Raw genomic sequence first — 17,791 nt, 5'->3', positions numbered from 1 at the left:
CATATAAGACTTTCTCATATTTTATCAAATGTATTATGTTTTCTTCTTCATCATAAATAACATATTTATTATTACTTTGCTATAATTCACATATAACTAAACAAGGAACAAATTTATATTATATTAAACAAAGCACTGTGAAGCCTGGGCAGAGTAACTAGTAATTAGTACAAAAATAGCATACTGAAGCTATACTGAAAGTTGGCTAGTCTGTTTGTGATCCAACTTGCACAAATGTAGGAAGTTAATTAGAATATTTATTAAAATAATATGCCACACTTTTCTCTATCCATTTATGAATCTATAACACTTGTATGTAACAATGGATATTCTGGGCCTTGCTTCCTAGCACAAGCAGAAGAATTAGCTTTTAGTCTGATTGATCAGCATATTATAACTAAACCATCTAATGTCCCAGAAGTATAATTCTCATCAGAGAGAGAGAGAAAACGAACAGGAAAATAAATGTAAATAAAAAAACACTCTATACTTCACTAACATTTTATTTAGCATTTTTTGTTATTACTAAACATTAAATACTATTTAATGCTTTAAATTAGGTTTTCTTTAAAGATGTTATAAATTACTTTCACAAGGCTAAGATAATATGCTATATAAAATCTGGACAGATTCCAAGCTTCATTTTACAAAAGGGGTTCTTAAGTTTAGCAAAACCCATGGACCCCCTTCTCAGAAAAAAATGTAATTATATTGATAAAATACATACTATATATATTTAATGTGTAGTATTAGAAAGGAAACCAATTATGCTCAAATACAGTTACAATATTTAGAAATTACAAATATGTAATATAGTAATAAATATGCTTCTTTATTAATTCAGTAATTTATTAACAAGGTACATTTCAATTAGATGTCCATGAACACAATCATCTGCTGACAGTCCGCCCCCCTCACGTTATAGAGCCCAGGTTAAGATCCCCTGCCTACGAAGCTTACAGCTAAGACATATTAAAAATCGCTAACAAGTTGTTGTAGCTTCGGTCTCAGTATTTGGATGGGGACCTGCCTTTTATGCTATAATTGGAGCCTTAGATTGGGAAGTCCTTTTAAAAAAATCTTGGAACAACGCAATGGCAGACTGCTTTTGTAACTCTGTCAAGAAAAATACCTAGATGCAATCAGCAGCAGACCAGTTCAACCTGAGAATATCTTTATATATGTTGTAGTTAAGTAAAGAGTCAAATATTTGGAACACGGTTGCATGTTACTTTATAGAAATACCAAGCAGTTATACAATAATATAATTCCAATTGTCAGACTGTAAAACCATAGTGTTTTTTGAGGTTTTCCAAAACTTCTATATCTTAAATCTCACACATAGAATAAAATGGACTTTTCTCTACCAGACCCTATAGTGTAATTCATTGTACTTTCTTTAAATATTCTAAAATAATATAGTTTTATGTTTTTGTCTAATGTTCTATGTTAGCAAGTTTTGGAATATCTCTATCGATATCGATATTATATAAGTTAGTAATTAGTAATTAATATAGTTTTGGATATAATTAGAAAGAGGGATCAGTAAATACTAATTTACACACACACACAGTTTAAATTATACCTCAACTCTATAGCCAAAGAATACTCAAGGTGGCTTTGTCAGTTATTTTTTAGTAGACATCTGGCTCATTTTCAAAAGAGCCAGGTACTGAAGGAATTCAATGAGACTTACCTCTTGGTACAATATTGCAATCTTTTGCCTGTAGACAATCACAATCTGAGTTCAGATGCAATAGAAGCTATGCCATCCTGTTTCTCTCTCTCTCTCTCTCTCTCTCTCTCTCTCTCTCTCTCTCTGCAACCCCACTCTCTCTCACACACAAGTCCTTTACCCCAAAGCATTCAGGATTATTTGATCATTAATTCATGAACAAGCCAGTATCTGAAAATAACATTTAGTGCTGGTTTGTTCTAAAACTAAAGAAATAATCATTTAGAATTTACGGTTTTCTAAATTTCAGTTTACTTAAATTCAATTTATGAATTCAGAAGTGAATACTTTGAATGTCTTTTCAGTGCATTAAAGGAGACATGAAATGGATATACCTATGAGAACTCATTTTTTAAGTTGCAATTTACTATATTTATTAAATTTGCCATCCAGCTCGCTATCCCTATCTATTCCAAATGTTCATGTTTCTGATATAATTGGACAGGCATTATCATGCTGATCAACTTTTTATTTTGTACTGAACACACTTTATTAATTAATTATTCACAATTAAGAGCTAAATAGTTTCAATTCTTTAGTCAACAAAACAGCCTACATAATATTCATATTTTTGTAACTAATTTAGAATTGGTATAGCACAGATTCTAACATCACTGTGGTTGAGACAAAAAAACCAAACAGAACACAGAGCTGTGTCAGAGATGTACTTTTCATATCTATTTTGCAGGTATTTTCTTACTCAGCTGTAATTGTAACAATAATGAATACAGTGCACTCTATTAACTTTAGTTCAGATTACAGCTAGGAATGTATGAAATTCTTCACACTAGAAACAAAGCCAAGTCTGAAACATTTCCCACACGACTAGGGATTATCTATCATTTATATTTATTTCACAAACATGACACAGTGAACAAGATACTAAATGCTTGGTTATTTTAAGAAATCTAGGGATGCTGGTAAAATATTTTGGAAGCAATTTGTTTAGTTGGTAAGGTAAACAAATAAGTCTTTGTATTTCCTTAGAATTCTAACTTTAATCCTTCCTCTATGATTGACAACTTACCGAAAGAGATTCTTCAATATGTATTTATTTTAATATGTCAACCTAGATATTTATACTAACACTTTTTGCTCTTGGGATCAATTTTTATTTTGATAACATATGTAATCAAAAGAAATTGAATACATAAAAACCACATTTCTTTCTGCAACTTCTACATCAGTTGTGAAAGTCTCAGAAGAGATTACGGAGTTTGCTGTGAGAAGTAATATGTTTTACAATATTAATAAAGTCTGCTAAAATTAAATTGAGAATGCATAACCCTAACCCTGGAAGCTTCAACTAGTGCAAAATACCCACATTAACCAGGATATCCCAAGGTTGTCACATAATATCATTAAAGTTTGTTATATTTGCCTGGTACAATTCAAGATCCTGATAATCCTTCATGGCTTGTAGCTTGATTATCTTCATAACTGCTTACTCCAAAACATAAAAAAGAGCAAGACAAGAACTGATGGATAGAAGCTGTGCAATGAGAGATCCAAACTTGAATTTAATAAAGAATTTGCTGACTATTAAGCAATGGAACAGCCTGCTCTTAAAGTTGTAGGTGTTCTATCATTGTATATCAGGGGTGTCAAACTCCCGGCCCATGGGCCTGATGCGTTAATTGCTGGCCATGTCCACCCCAGGTTTAGCAAAGGGGAAAAAAGTCATGATACGTCACGTGATGCCGGTGTGACAACATGAGTTTGACACCCCTGCTGTATATGTTAAAAAAAAGGCTGGGTAGCCATTTGTCCAGAATGGTATAAGGACCCCTTCACTAGGAGTGCGGTAGGACCAGAAGACCTCCAAGATTTCTCCCAACCTTAACTGATAAACAGATTTTACTAATGCGCACACAATCTAAAATCTGTAATAATATTCAATACATTCTTGATTCCTGACAAGCAGAGCATCTGAGAAATCCCTAAACTTTTGCCTGACTCTCTGGACATATGCTAACACAGTCTTCAGGATCACTTATTTGAAAACAAGGATTACAGTTCAATACTGAATTAGATGCAATTAAAATTAGGCAATCCTAGCAACGTGGTAGCAAGACTGGTAATTAGGATTGGACAAAAGAAATAACTTTCCAATGTAGAGAAAGTAAGCGATATTGATATTTGTTGGCAGCCACAGGCATTCATAAGTGAAAAACTTAAAAAAAAATACCTTGATTTTCACCACAGCTGCTTTTATCAGTTTAATTCTCCCCACCCTCATAGATATTGTCCATTTCAACAGAATTGCAAAGAACAGCCGCACCATTATTTCTTTGTGCTGATAATAATTGTGCTGGGTACAATCTGAATCCTACCAGTTTTTCTTGGAAAGTTCTACACAGGCAACTGACAATTGGAAGGAACAGCAAGAAACATGTGGGATTCTAAGAATTTCAGCTGGTCATTGTAAGAAAATGGGAACATTAGAAACAATTGCCTTAATTTTTCTGTTTTCTTCTTCTTTTTTCCCCCCTTTTCTTTCTGTGGCGTTTTTTTTCCTTGTAGCGTAAATCTGAGTGTGAAAATTGAAAGCCTTTTGGTCAGAGTTCAATATAAGTAATTAAAATAAATTCCCAGATACCAACTCTTCTATTAAATCATGATTCTGTGCTATGCTTTTGTGCAAAACTCTTTTCCCATCTCCAAACTATTTTAGGAGTGGGATTGTAACATCAACCACTCTCTTGTACAGGAGGAAATTGACTTACGATCATAATTGGGACTGGAGCTTCCTTCACTAAGCAATGCCCAATTTAATTACTTTTTGTGCCCAGTCTCCTTAAGTGATTCACCGCAGTTAAATAAATAACATGGCTGTTAAGTAAATCTGGCTTACCCCACTGACTTTGCTTGCTAGAAGCCATCTGGGCAGGTCACAAATGGTGATGTTAATCTCATTGTCATTAGGTCCTCCTCAAAGCACATAGGACAGCAAGTGTTTTCTAGTAGTTTTGATCATTCACAGCATCTTCGGCATTGTCCGAAGGGATATTAATAATCTGATGTGACCCCTGGGATGCTGCAACTGTTTTAAATATATGCCAGTTGCCAAAAATGCCCAAAATACAATCGCATGACCCTAGGAATGCTGCAACGGTGATAAGCACAAGGACAAGTCATCAGTCACTTTTTTCAGCGTCACTGAAACCTTGGTCACTAAATGCATGGTTGTTAAGTTGAGGACTACATGTAGCTCAAACTGTGAAAACAGAATTGGAAAAAATAAGGTGTGCTGGTTGACCACATAGCCAGCCCCAGCTTATTGCTACCAAGTCAAAGAGTAAGTTTTGGGTGTGCCTTAGTGGCGCAATGCAATGGTGAAACTACCAGATGAGCTTTACTATCCTGAATGAAAATATGAGACTTGTTTCACTACCATTCAAAAGTGACTCCATTACCCCGTGTTTTGTTGATATCAGTCTATCACAATACCAGTGTAGCAACCAGTTTGATCTGGTTTGGACAGATGGCATAATTATCCAATGTATAAAGAGTACAAAGCTATCTATTATCTCAAAAAGAAACCCCTCATCTTATTTTTACAATTCCATATCACATCAAACACTTAAGATTCTTGTCTCTGTATCTCACATTGTAAGATTGGAGCCTGTTAATACTATTTACAAAAGGCTCCTCGGTGAAAACCCACTATTCTGATTATGCAGTAAATGTGGCTCTTATTAACCTTGCTCTTTATTTCTGACTTCATGTATCTACAATTTGGAGAATAAATCTTTTGATATGTATAAAGGTTTTTGCACAGCCACAGATTTGACATTTTTATTTTCACACATAAAAAAATGTTGGATGACCTTCTACGCATGCAGTAAAGTACATCTTTTAAGGGATTAGTACATATTTGATCTCCCTTCTTGTCTGGTCACCCAGCTCTTACTGAGTTAGCCTTGGTGAAAGGGTCCATATGGCTTCCTTTTGCTAGTTTGCCTTTTTCAAAGTACCTTGTTCAGCTCATGACAGATAGAAACATATAGGATTTACACTGGCTTCTTGATTCTATGAGGTTCCCTCATGGTATCACTGCAGATGTCTCTGGATCGTGCCACTACAACATGCTTCACCTGCCTCATGAAAGAGTTGTACACAGCAGAGAAACCAGTAAGATTCTTGACTGGGTTGACTCAGCGAGAGCTATCATGACCAAGTGAGAAGGAGATGAAAAGGAAGAAAATGGGAATATTCCTCATAGTAGGAAGAAGGCAACCATAAGCACCACACCTAACAAACTAATTCACATATATTCACAATCCCATTAGTTGGTTAAATTGAACACTGAAAGGGAAGTACTGTGAATAATGAGAGCCATGTGTAGCTTGGTTTTATATAAACAGCTGTTCTTTTACAACAGATGATTTGATGGTATTTTGAAAAATAAACTGAAGCTGTTGAGGTGAAAACTGGAATTGATGCTTCAAAAAGTTTCCTTAGATTTGTTTGTATATTTCCAGAACTCCAACAAACAATTTGTAAAATTTTCTCAATTGATTGAAAGAGTTTATAAGAAGCTTTCCAACAGCCAATATATCCAACTGCTATATACAATATATGTATAACTGCTTTAAATATTTATAGAATATGCATAGCAAATTTCATGAGCTGCTGGCAGAGCACAGCATATATATATTACACACCAGAATTATTCATCACTTTTTTGAACATTTAAGACAAAGACTATTATAAGAGTATACATATGCAAAAATAAAATACATACTAATTCAAAGTGATGTAAAACAAACTGCTTGAATAATAGTAATTTATGTACTATTAAAACTCTGATTCCTATAATCTTTAACTGGGTGAAATGGCACACCATAGGGAAAAACGTTTTGAACCAAGGTACCTCAGATAACTTACAGAATAAATCCAAAATATGGGACCCATAACTCCTGTGAAGCTGAAATTTGGAAAACTATAAATCCATTCTGACATATTATCCTAAGACAGTTTATGACACAATATAAAATATCATAAAAAAATTCCTGTGCTGATGTTTGACAGTGCTATTCAGTTCAACCTGGGTTATTTTCAAATAAGCAATCCAGAATCTGGTAAGCAAATATGCTCTGAAAGATGGCCCAGTGGGTCGTGGGTTGTCTAGTCACCATTAAAAATCAGAATTATTTGGAACTGTAGTTACTAACAATGATCTAATTGCTTTAAATTATTTTATAATAAGCTGAAAAAAAATTGATAACTGAAGCAAGACAACTCTAAAATCAGAGGATTGTTTTTCTTCCAATAACTATCACCATGGATCCCCTACGTATTTATGCTTCAGGTTTTTAGAAAAAAAAAGTTGGACAAATCTGAATTTCTCAGCATCTTTATTTAAAAATGTAATCTAAAGTAACTGCTATTGAGTGATAATGGTTTTAAATATTTACAGGTAAATCAACTCTTTTAAAAAGTTCACTGCCTACTTTTATATTTTTCCTAAACAAAGATTTAAAATTATTTTTGTGCTTGCAAATATTATTACAATGAAATCTCAATTCACCAGATCCTGATACATTAGATTAGACATGGAATAAATCGATTTTCCAAAGCAATTAGCATCACTTCTGTAGTATCATTATACAAAGAACATTAACTCACGAAATGACATAAGTTGGATCATATATGTATAGTAATGATTTCAATATAGGAATACCATTACCTGATTCAAATGATATGATATGATCACACAAATGATATAAATTGACACAAGTGCTTTAATTTGTGATAGTTAATAGATCATTACACAAACAACACAAATCAATATGAGTACTCTCCAATTTGGTGGATACTTATGATTAACACAAAACCTGTCTCCACTTAGTCTATTAAAAAGAGGTCTTATGCTGTTAGGTAGCAACAGAGAAACTGCTTCTTACTAATGTCTTATATCATATTTGATGAATGTTGTTTTTAATATTTCATAGCCAAGATTCAATGATCACTCAATTAACAACCTGGATGAAGGTATATAGAGTATATTTATCAAATATATAAGGGATATACAGACAGGAGTATTAACAAGAGTTGTAACAAAACAAAAAAAGATTTAAAACCGTCTGGAAAGGCTAGAATAATGGACTAAACCCAAACAAGATAAAATTAGATAGATTAATGTGAAATCAATAAAGGAGAATGAATGCACTAAGAATTTTTGTAAACAAATCATAGGCATAAATATAGATTTGAAGAGACCTGGTTTGGCAACATAAAATATGAGAAGCATTTAGGAATAATAATTCACTGGCTGAACATGAAGGAAGAATCTCCGTATATCTGAAAGAAAGATTCCATAGATTCATCCAAGTGCCATACTGTAATCCTCATTGGGTCTCTTCCACACAAGCCCTAAAATAAGACACATCAAGTGTTTACTTTGTTAGCTTTCTGACACTAGATATAGATGCTTTTATTCTCCCATAACTTTTTAGAAAAGTAATAAGAAAATATTCCAAATCTGTATGCGGTTACAGCTTTTTAAATGAATATCTGCAGTTTATATATTTTATTTTTTGTAATAAAACACTGATTATTTTAAATTAAGCAATGTTCTTAGTGTTGTAAACCACACTGAAAAAATGTTCTAAAAACAAATGCAGTTGCAAATAAAAAATGAACTAAAATGAATTAAAGAACTAAAATATTTAGAGCTGTGGTGACAGAGTGGTTAGATTGCAGTATTGCAGGCTAATTCTGCTGTCTGCCGACTGCCAGAAGTTCGGCAGTTCGATTCTCACTAGGCTCGTTTGACTCAGCCTTCCATCTTTCTGAGTTCGGTAAAATGAGGACCCAGGTTGTTGGAGGCAATATACTGACTATAAACAGCTTAGAGAGAGCTGTAAAGCACTATAAAGCGGTATCTAAGTGTAAGTGCTATTGCTATTGTATTTTTTTCTAAATTACAAGAAATCCCTATTCAGCTCTATTTTGACAGGATATGCTACATTTGCAGCAGTACTACCAATATTTAAAAGGGACATCGACTAACAGAATATGTACAAGCGAGTAGTGGGAAATAAGTAAACAGAATCCTATGATAGACTGATTTGTATAGGTTTAGGATTCAAAACAGGGTCAACACATGGATAGGATTCTGCCCCTGAATAAGGAGTTTCAATTAGGTCATCTGGGTTCATAAATTTTTACACATGAATTTTGAAAATAATTTTAACTTTTCTTTCTAAGCTAGCATTCAAGTAAGTTGAGGGAAGCTTGAACATAAATGTCTGTATTCCTCCTTATATGATCAAATATTAAGAAATGGAGTAATAATCTACTTATGAGAGTTACTGAACGAGGTTAAGATGATAAGATACAGCTGAATTTCCTAGATATCTAAGTCTACAATCCTAACCACACATAACAAAAAGCAAGCAATTTGTAAATACATGCATATAGGTTGTAAACCAGAAAGAACAACAGCAGTAATATAATAATAGGAAAGGAGACAATGAATTTTTTTTTAAAGTTGCAGCAAGGGATTTTTATAAGAATATTCTTCTTTACTGTTCAAAGTATAATTATGACAATTATTATATAATTGCCTATGAATGTACATTTTATGGATGCAGTTGAAAGATGCTCACCCTGACTCCTCTGGCATGTATACTGAATTCCTTTTTTTGTGATGGAGTGAAGAAGTAGAGAGAGAAGAGAAAGAGAGAGAGAGAAAAGAAGGTGATGAATTAAGAATATTTTTATTAAATTTTAGCTAAAGTTAAATGTCCGTTTATTCTGATTTAAAACAATTAAAAATCCTTATGACATAAGCTTTTATGGACTAGAGTCCATTTTATCATTCATGATGGACAGGAAGAACTGTTAAGTGAGAAGTCAGACAGAAGCACAATGGTAAAAAACAGAGAAATCAATTAAATTATGCTTATTTGATTATAAAAATGAGTTGAAATGGATATTTACTTTCCATCTCATGAAGAAAGCTATTGCTCAGTATTTATTTATTCTAGTTCTATACCCATTCACAATGTTTATTCAACAATTGAAGAAAACATTCATGGAAGTTAATGCAGCATAAAGGCAATCAATAATTAATCAAAGTAACAATGAAGATAAATTATAATAGCAGTGATGATGAGTAATAAAGAAAAGAACATAACAAAAGTCATTATCAACAAATAAATCAATATTACGAATTCAAAGTAAAATCAGTTAATGATGGTGGGAAATGTTTAATACCAAACTTTTGGGGAAAGGTCTATCTTTAGTTAGCATATGGAACTTTAGAAGTGATGGAAGACAGAATTCCACAATGTCAGAGCAGCAGTGAGAAAAGGTACTTCCCAGCTACCATTTCTCTTCACAAAATGAATTAAGGCAGTCTTTTTTCAGCACTTTGAATTGCATCCAGAAACTCACTGATAATAAAGGCCTAGAAAAAACAAGGTGTAATGTGATCTTAGCAGGTTAACACCATCCAGTAACTGGTCTGCTGCATTTTTACACTTACCCAGGTGCGTCTTCAAAGACAGAATGTAGAATATGTTGCAGTATTCCCGTTGAGATGAGGGCATGAGCCACTGTTGTGTGAACTTTGTCTTTCAGGTAGGAATGCAACTGGCACACCAATTAAAGCTGGACAAAAGCCTGCTTGGCCACAGCCTCCACCTGCTTAATCAGCCCTAGTTTCTGCTCTCTCAGGGGCAGTGGCACCCCATTGAGAAACAATCTTGATTCCCACGGCATTAACAATTAATTCTTTCTTGTTTAGTCAAATTCTGTCCTCTTGCTATAGCTTCCGGACACCAGAACAAGACTTCCATAGTTAAGCTTGCTCATATTTTCATCCTGGATCAAATCTTTCAGAAGATTTTCTTAGCTGTTGTTATTATGCATGATTAATTTAAAACAACTAAGTTAGAGGCTGTGTACTATTTACAATTAATTAATGAACAAATCCACTAAGAAACCACTGATGACAGCAAAATAAAATATAACATTTAAGCAAGTTTGGTTAGAGTATTTTTGAGATTTAAAAGAAAACCTGAAAGCACTAAAGCCAGATGATGTAACTATTAACTATTTTCACCATTAGTTAGCTTTCTTCCTGTGTTGTTGTTGTTGTTGTTGTTGTTGTTGTTGTTGTTGTTGTTGTCACTTTTATATAGAACAACAGAAAAATTCAAAGAGCTTTCTGGAAATCCTGCATCTGATTAATAACCAACTCCTTTCAAATAAACAAAAACACGGAGGGTAGGAGAGAAGTCTGAAATAAAATATTTCAACTCAATTACTTTTGTTGTCAGTAAAATGCTTTCTATAGAGCTCATCCTCTAAATTAGTCAATTAAATCTAAGCATCAGTTATTTCTAAACTATGCCCAATATTTTAGTGTGTGTTAGATTTCAAGAACTCTGTATCATCGGTATCCTTGACACTGTGAGAAAGTTTGCGTACTTCTTAAAATACCAGTCTATTAAGTAGCTATCTTCCTCTAAGTTAGGGGTCTTCAAACTTGGCAAATTTAAGATTTGTAGACTTTAACTCCCAGAATTCCTCCTCCAGTCATGTTAGCTCAGGAATTCTGGGAGTTGAAGTCTACAAGTCTCAAATTTACCAAGTTTGAAGACCCTTGCTCTAAGTAAACAACTATCAGTCATCTTACTTCTCAAACATGCTGAGAATTTTTTTCTCTTTCTGTGAGTTTTGTTTTTATAAATTCCTTTATCATCTATATAGCTACAGAGTCTGTTACCCTAACAGCTCTATTTTAAATTACTGGTACCTCATACCTAGTACCACATAAAACTTGAGGCCAGTTTTTGAACTTCCCCATATCTGCACAAGTATATTTTCTAAACTATTTAAACCAGTGTAATCCATTCAGTAGCTGCTGCATCAGTTTAAACTAGATATCTAATTTTTAATACTGTTAAAAGTGTATTTTTAGTTTATAATCTATGTTAGAGGGTTAAATCTTATAACAATCTACATATGCCAAGCACTTTGAATTATACTATTTGCAAACATACTTGTAAAGCTTGTACAAAAGGTGATATTAGCTACACTGTTTAAAATTATAATTTAATTCATGTCTGTATAACCAGTTTTACTGGCCCGTTTAGACTTTGTTCCATAAAGAAGTATTTCACATATCTCACACTTCCAAATCCATAGAGTGTTAGTCTCATAGAATTGTTCACTTTAGGCAGAGTCCAAGAAAGCATAACTTTTATGATCCTTATCATAAACCCTCTATAGCCTCCCATGGAATCTTATTAAGCTTAAAGTTGCTGTTATTATTACGTTCATAACAGATTAAACCAAACTTCATTTAAGGAGTGGAAGGCTGACTTGGAGTCAATATCATGCTTGTTTCAGCCACAGGAGAACATGTATTTTCCTTCACAATTGAGAATTTTCTGATTTTTGCTCTATTAAACCCTTTCTTTAAAATTTGTCTTAGTTTTATTATGTTGAATCTATTTTGTGCTGTTTTAATCAGCACTGTTTGCTTTTTATGACTTTGTTTCTAATAAATATGCCAATGTGATATGTCAAGGTGGAAGCATACAAGTACCTTCAACTTAGGGCAATTGAGCCCTTATTTATATTTATTTATATTTATGTCAGAAATTTGAGTTTTGCCCCATTTTATGACTTTTCTTGCCACATTTGTTAAGTGAATCACTGCAATTGTTAAATTAGTAACATGGTTTTTAAGTGAATCTGGTTTCCCCATTGACTTCGCTTGTCAGAAGGTTGCAAAAGGTGAAGACATGACCCCGGGACACTGCAACCGTCATAAATATGAGTCAGTTGCCAAGCATCTGAATGTAAATCACCTGACCATGGGGATACAAAGGTGAAAAAATGGTCCTGTCACTTTTTTTGAACAGTCACTTAAGTGAACTGTTGTAAGTTGAGGATTACCTTTATTTAACAATGGTATTTATCAGCATTATCATTTTAAAAACACGCGACCAAACGAAAATGGGACATCAAATCTGACTTAAATCTGGATAGCTCTCCTGCTCCCCCACTTACACAACAGGTTGGAGAATCTTTAGAATTGGTACAATGAGAACATACTGTTCTTTTGTCCAAACTCTATGATTTTGAGCCACTCTCTGATTCTTAAGAGGTCTTTCTCTATGCCATCAGTGTATATCTAAGTAAGCATTTTTTCAAGTACTGAGTCAATCAGCAGCTTAGCTCTCAGGAATTCTTGTGTGCAGAATACAGACAGGACACCTTTGTCCAGGTAAAAGAAGAAAATCTACAACTGGATGCTCATAAGGTTTCTAAATATTGTAGAGGAACATTTTCTTTAATGCTAACAGAGAGTAATCTGGAAAGTGAAAGAACTGGAACATTGGATAGGGAATTTGTCCAGGCCATTTAGTGCATTGGCCAAAGGTCCCTCAAGACTGCTTGCAACAATCACAAATCAGACTTGCTTGACATGCATAAGCTTCCTTTATAGACCCAAATAAAAGGGGAAAAAAGTATATTTATAGCAATCTCAGAATTGATATCCCATTTTAAAAGGGCTCAGATTTAAAAAAGCACAAATAGTGAAGAAAAGAATCACTAGCCAACTGTAAGCAAGATGTCATTTCTAAAAAGGCATTTCTCAAACTAATTAATCACCTCACTTCATCTTAGGCCTGACACAACATATGAAAAAGATTTTATGAACATTCATGGAAAAAAGTGATTTTTTTAAAAATGTAGCCTGATTCTGTATGGTTTGGGTTTTAAATTAGGATGGCAATCCCCTAAATTGTGTTACACTATCTAAAGCGTTGTCACAAAGAGGGAATCAACCTTTTTTTCAAAGGACCTGAAGGCAAGATAAAAAGCAATGGATGGAAACCAATCAAAGAGAAAACCAATCTAGAACTAAGGGGAAATTTCCTGACAGAACAAATTAATCAGTGGAACGACTTGCCTCCAGAATCTGTGGGTGCTCCAACTCTTGAAAGTTTTTTAAAAGAGATTGGACAACCACTTGTCTGAAATGGTATAGGGTATCCTGCTTGAGCTGACTAGAGACCGCCAAGGTCTCTTCCAACTCTGTTATTTTCTTAAATCCCATTTCTCTCCTCTTCCCCAATCAACATATTTCTCAGACTTGCAATTTCCCTTTTCAGAGAAAATGCCTACATGTTTGTATATGTATCAATCAGGATACCCTCTCTAGGAGAAAGCACTACTACTCAAAGCTCAGCAACCTCCCCTTCCCAAATTATGATTTGGAGTAATTAAAAAAAAGGAAATATAGCTAGGAAATATTGTCAGTTTAACCCAGCATCATTGGTTATATGTCTTCATATCTTTTTATCTTTGTAAGCCGTCCTTACTTTAATCGTATCTTTTCATATACTGCCTTTTGGGCTTTTAAGACACTGAGCTCTATCATACCACCACAACTTAATTTTAAAAACTGTGGACTTAGTCTTGGGCTTGCACAGTAAGCACATGAGAATTAGAATGTACCACCATTATAACTATATGGCTATGCAAATTCCACCACTTTCCACATTCATGATATCACTGGGTATGGATCTACTTTAAAAGTATAGTCTCTAATAATCAAAATGTTGCCTTCTCAAATGTCCATTATACAAGCAAACATTTATACAAGAACTGTAGTTCAGTATAAATTAGGAACAGTTGGATTAACACCTGATTAACAGATTTAGACTGTATCATAAATATTACATACACATTACATAAATATTACATAAATGAACTGATTCTAGGTATTAAATAAATGTTTTCTCTGTAGGCATATTACCATTAGATTATTTTAGCTAGCAAATCCAACACTGCAACTATTTCAGGTCACCTTTTCAAAATCGCTATCTGCATTGGTGCCAAATCAAAATACTATCTTGGCAAGGTGTAGTTTTGTCCTGGCTAATTTCTGACAAGCTAATCTAAGCAGGAGGCCACAAACTGTGTGCAAACTATATTCTTTTCTGAATATTTCAAGTACAAAGCACAGCAGTGGAATATCATACATATTATAGGAAGCTAACTACACTGTCATGAAGGATATATAACCACATCAATTCTACAAAAGGTATGGATGAATATCATCTTCAAAACCAAGTCCAAAGACCTTTTCACTGTCTTGTATAATTACGGTACCTTACAATATGATAGTTATAAAGCAACTTAAACATGTTAAAAGCCAGAAGTTCTCAAACTGTGGATCGTGATGCACTGGGAAAGGTGAGCAAGTTTAAGTGGGGTGGGGGAAGGCGGCACAATCTGGGGACAGGTTGCAAAGTAGAATGGAGACCAGAATTTCCTACCTGGAGCAAGCCAACAGCAAACTTACCTAAATAAAGCTCATAGCAAGTTCTGCCAGGATTCTAACTTTGCGTCCACAAGTTTCATGGTTTAAACTTAGAAGCTGGAAATCATTTTCTAACTTCCACTCTGCCTCGACAAGCCAGTTGTCTGATTGTATAAGCAGGTCTCTGTGCCATGAGTGACTATGCAAATATGAGCAATCAATCAAACACAGGAGTTGGGGTGCAGCCTTAAAAGGCCCCAGCTTTGTATGTTCACATTTCCTAGTTAGTGCATGCAGCTGGATCACTGTCAGAATGTGTCTTGCCAAGACTAAGCCTGTAGAGAGTAATGACAGAGCTCCACCTTTGGGTGAACAAGTCTCATGGCATATATACTCAGTATTTGCTCCTGGCCTGCATCGAGTGACAACTTCAAATCTAGTGACAAATTCAGAATTTATAGTTGCAGTTATAAAGATTCCAAATGTGAAATGAAAAATAAGAGGCAGTCTGAAAAATAAAACCAAGATAAGCAAACCCATCCTTCCAACTAAAAAAAAAAAGGTTTTAAATGTAATTATCTTATGGAAATATCTCCAAAGTGAAGATTTTATATCATAAATCTGAAAGGTCCTATCACTGTTTTGTTTTATATATAGATTAAAATATCATTAGAAGTAGTCCTTGATTTATGACAATTGGGCTCACAATTTAAGTTGCTAATTGAGACATTTGTTAAATGAGTTTTGCCCCTTTTTATACCCTTTCTTGCCAAAGTTGTTCAATAATGCAGTTAAGTGAATTTAGCTTCCCCACGTGACCCCAGGACAACCTAGCAACTGTCAGAAATATATGCCAGTTGCCAAGTGCCTGCATTTTGATCATGTAATGATGGGAATGCTGCAATAGTTGTAAGTGTGAAAAAGAGTCATGTTAGTGCTGTTGTAACTTCAAACAGTCACTAAGAACAGTTGTAAGTATTAAAATCAGTGATATATTTTATCTTTTGCCAAACTTAACCTCAATGCAATCATGTATTTCAGCCACTAAAGATGAAAGGTGCGGTAATTTTATGAATTTATTTACCAAATTAAAGCAAAATTTTAGAAATTCTGCCATACACCAAAATACAGATAAGCACATGAAGTTTGTATAAATATAAAAGTAATATATCTATGCGCAGAGATGTTGTGAAAAAATATTTGCTCTCTTTCAATTTTGTTGAAGTTTTGTGTGTGAAGGTTATTAGACCTTTATGTGGGCCACAATGTACAAAATAGTCTGACTTCAATGTTTGATTGATTTATTTCATAAAGAAAATAATCCAACAGATGATAACTCTAGTAGTAGTTATTTTTTCACTGAAATGTAGCTTTAATGTGTAAAGTGTTAAACACTTACCACCAAGCATTTTATTTATTAAGGATACTGTTGCTGGCATACACATAATTATTTCAAAACAAAAAATGGAATTTAATTGGGTCAAAATTAAGTCATTATTTAAGAGTTTCTACAAAAATATCTGATCCATGCTATGCAGCAATATGTGAACTAAAAATGGTCTTAACAGTCCTTTGAGAGTGTCACTTAACTACATGCTTGTAGTTAATGTGCTTACACTGGCAACTTGTTTTCTAAAGCATATCCTGAATTTAGTTGGCCAACAACGAATGAAGGCATAAAACAAAATAGTATGTGTGTAATAACTTCTGTATTTAATTTTTCCCTTACCACTATTTTTAATGTATCTTCTGGGAATCCTTAGTACTTATGAAATAATGCAAAACCTCATAATACTTTTGCCCTATATTCAACCACCTTAATATATTATTTCTAGTAAGTCTTTTAATATCAGTTATGAAAAGCATGAATGGGAAGAAAAACATGTTCCTCATGTCTGCTTGTGGATTTCTTATTAGCATCCAGTTAACCACTGAAAGCCAAAATGGTTTTTCTTTTGTTTTTAAATATGTTACTAGTGGTTTTTAGCTAAAGAGGGAAACATAATAGCCAACAGCTGGAGTATCATATACAATTCAGCATCCTGCTAAGTATGATTTTTGTATGACCGTAAGCAGTCTAGAATCGCCTCAGCAAAATGAGCAGCATAAAAGTTTAATAATAAATAAATAAAAGCCAGTTTAAGCTATAATAACTTTTTGGAATTAGGAATGATAGGATATATGAAACGCACAGAACAAAAATCAAAATCACCCCATTATGTGGTTTTTTTTTTTTTTTGTTAAGTCATTCAGAATCCTGTAGTTTAGAGCAAAAAATGTGATCAATCATCTACTACTACTTGGTTTATAAACTGATGCACTTTTCTTCTAACGAGAGACAGAAGAGATGCTGCTTTGACATACACAGCATCAAGTGCTAATGGTCATTCCCTTCAGTAAATTAAAAAAAAACCTACAGAATCAAAATCAAAGCATTGACAAAATTAGAGAATTCTGAAAGAATGAAATTATATCTTGTTCAGAAGGTTTTATTTAGCTATGTAACACACATATAATAAGCCCAAATATACATTTTTTTTCAATTAGTATCATCTGGAAAATTATATGGCTTAATACCTCTGCTCCCACATGGTACAACTAACTAAACACAAAATACCAAAACACAGAAGGCCCTTTACTCTGCATGGTGTCATGCCCTCCGTAGAGCTGTTTTTGAAGAGCAATACTGGAAGATTCCTTACTCAGAAAGGCGACACCTTTGGGACTCTGGACACACAAAAACTACAGAGCATGTACTT

At 33.8% G+C, this 17,791-nt stretch overlaps 1 protein-coding gene across 7 annotated transcripts in view; it reads right to left on the bottom strand.

Moving 5' to 3' along the window:
• The window catches only part of ATXN7 (ataxin 7), a 129,735-nt gene that overhangs the window by 48,907 nt on the left and 63,037 nt on the right, over positions 1 to 17,791 (bottom strand). For 3 of the 7 annotated variants that reach the window (XM_087923601.1, XM_087923600.1, XM_087923602.1), the window contains one exon: positions 9,352 to 9,381. The exons of the other annotated variants lie outside the window; for them this stretch is intronic. In XM_087923601.1, coding sequence (XP_087779727.1) covers positions 9,352 to 9,381 — 30 coding nt within the window. The remainder of the gene's footprint in view (positions 1 to 9,351; positions 9,382 to 17,791) is intronic. 7 annotated transcript variants of the gene reach the window in all.

The sequence above is a fragment of the Pseudonaja textilis genome, chromosome 2 (assembly GCF_049901715.1).
Source record: "Pseudonaja textilis isolate UNSWEBS1 chromosome 2, rPseTex1.2, whole genome shotgun sequence".
In the NCBI taxonomy this organism is placed as follows: domain Eukaryota; kingdom Metazoa; phylum Chordata; class Lepidosauria; order Squamata; family Elapidae; genus Pseudonaja; species Pseudonaja textilis.
Note: the sequence above shows the minus strand (reverse complement) of the source record. Positions and strands in the feature narration are given on the sequence as shown.